Consider the following 1,450-nt stretch of genomic DNA (forward strand, 5'->3'; position numbering starts at 1 on the left):
ACATTGACAGTTTGATTTTTGCGCACAGCATTTTGTCTTTGTACCCGTGTGTCGTTGGTGCTCACACTATATCTTCTTGTCGCTATTCGTTTTAGGCATTTACAGCATGGGAACCAGAGATAACATATTGATGCCAAATCAGCCTGAAAAGATAAATGAATGAGCAATATTTAAAAAAATATTAATAGCTGCTGAAGCAACTTTACGTTTGGATTTGTCAACTGTGCATGTACGAGGGTTGGTTGAAAAGTATTAAGCCTAAGTGTGATAACTCTTAATTGGATAACGTCCCGTGACAATAAAATATATGCCTATGAATATACAACCCGCTTGGATATTCCAAACTACCACTTGCTTCCCAAAACGAAGCCAGTCCTCGTACCTTATAGTAATAGTCAATAATGTTTGTATTTGCCATATATATTTGTAATCACGACGAGACCTTACATACGTCTCATAATTTTGGAACTTAACATGGATATTTTCTTTTGCATTGTATGTATTATTTCTAAATTTTTTGTCTCTATTGTTCCTTTCATTACTTTCTATGAAAAAATATTTTTGAACATTTTAAACATTCTGAAAATTTCATGTTGCATGCAGTTTGTCTTATTTTGGTCTCTTACGTCAGAGATGCTGGATCCCTTGTTGTTCTTTTTAAATGAAAGTAACTTCCCGACTGATATGAACCTTTTTCTATAAAAACAATCGGTGACGCTGTCAAAATTGAATATGAATACTTACCCGAAAACTTTCATTTAAAAAGCCATAAATAATTGGATTAGCAAAACTATTGGACATGGCTAACCAATGAACACAATAATAAATAGCAGTAAACATTTCTTCTTGAGCTGTGGTCTTGTAATTGAGCAACTCGGGATTAAAATCTATGACGAGGAAGAATGTATGTAGAGGCAACCAGCATAAACCAAACATCAAAATGATTATGATTAACATTTTAACGACCTGAAATCATAAAGTCAATCATTTTATTTCTGTACAATCAATGGAAGAATAGATATACATATCCCTATGGCAGCATTTTGGAGCAGTAAAAAATTGGTAAAGAACATTCGATGTAGGAAATTAGTCCTAGTTAACGGACCTCCCACTACAGGTGCATCAGTTGACAGGTCGGCTTCGGCGTCTTTTGAGGATTTTCATGGAAAAATTGAAGATTCTTCCAGGAAAAATTGACTTGGGTCTCAATGTTTTATGACAGCACATGTACTGTATGCAGTCAATTAGAGTGTGTATTATGATTATAGTCAATATGCGATACTCCTTAAATTGAAGCCGTGGATCAGACGATCAAAAGATGCAATAAAGTGGCACCCTGCACTTGCACCACTGTTTGTATTTTTCTCAAGTTTAAGAAACGTACCAAATGTTTACAATCAATAATACAGAGTAAACTGCACCCTTTGTAAAACCATTTTCCATAGGTCCG

At 34.7% G+C, this 1,450-nt stretch overlaps 1 protein-coding gene across 1 annotated transcript; it reads right to left on the reverse strand.

Annotated features, from left to right (window-relative positions):
• Nucleotides 1-720: 720 nt before the first annotated feature.
• LOTGIDRAFT_146619 (hypothetical protein) lies at nucleotides 721-969 on the reverse strand (the record flags this gene model as incomplete). Its single annotated transcript, XM_009068775.1, has 1 exon — nucleotides 721-969. A coding segment is annotated over one exon (249 nt), but the record flags the coding sequence as incomplete, so codon positions are not given.
• Nucleotides 970-1,450: the final 481 nt, after the last annotated feature.

Source organism: Lottia gigantea (genome assembly GCF_000327385.1).
Source record: "Lottia gigantea unplaced genomic scaffold LOTGIsca_936, whole genome shotgun sequence".
Classification (NCBI taxonomy): domain Eukaryota; kingdom Metazoa; phylum Mollusca; class Gastropoda; family Lottiidae; genus Lottia; species Lottia gigantea.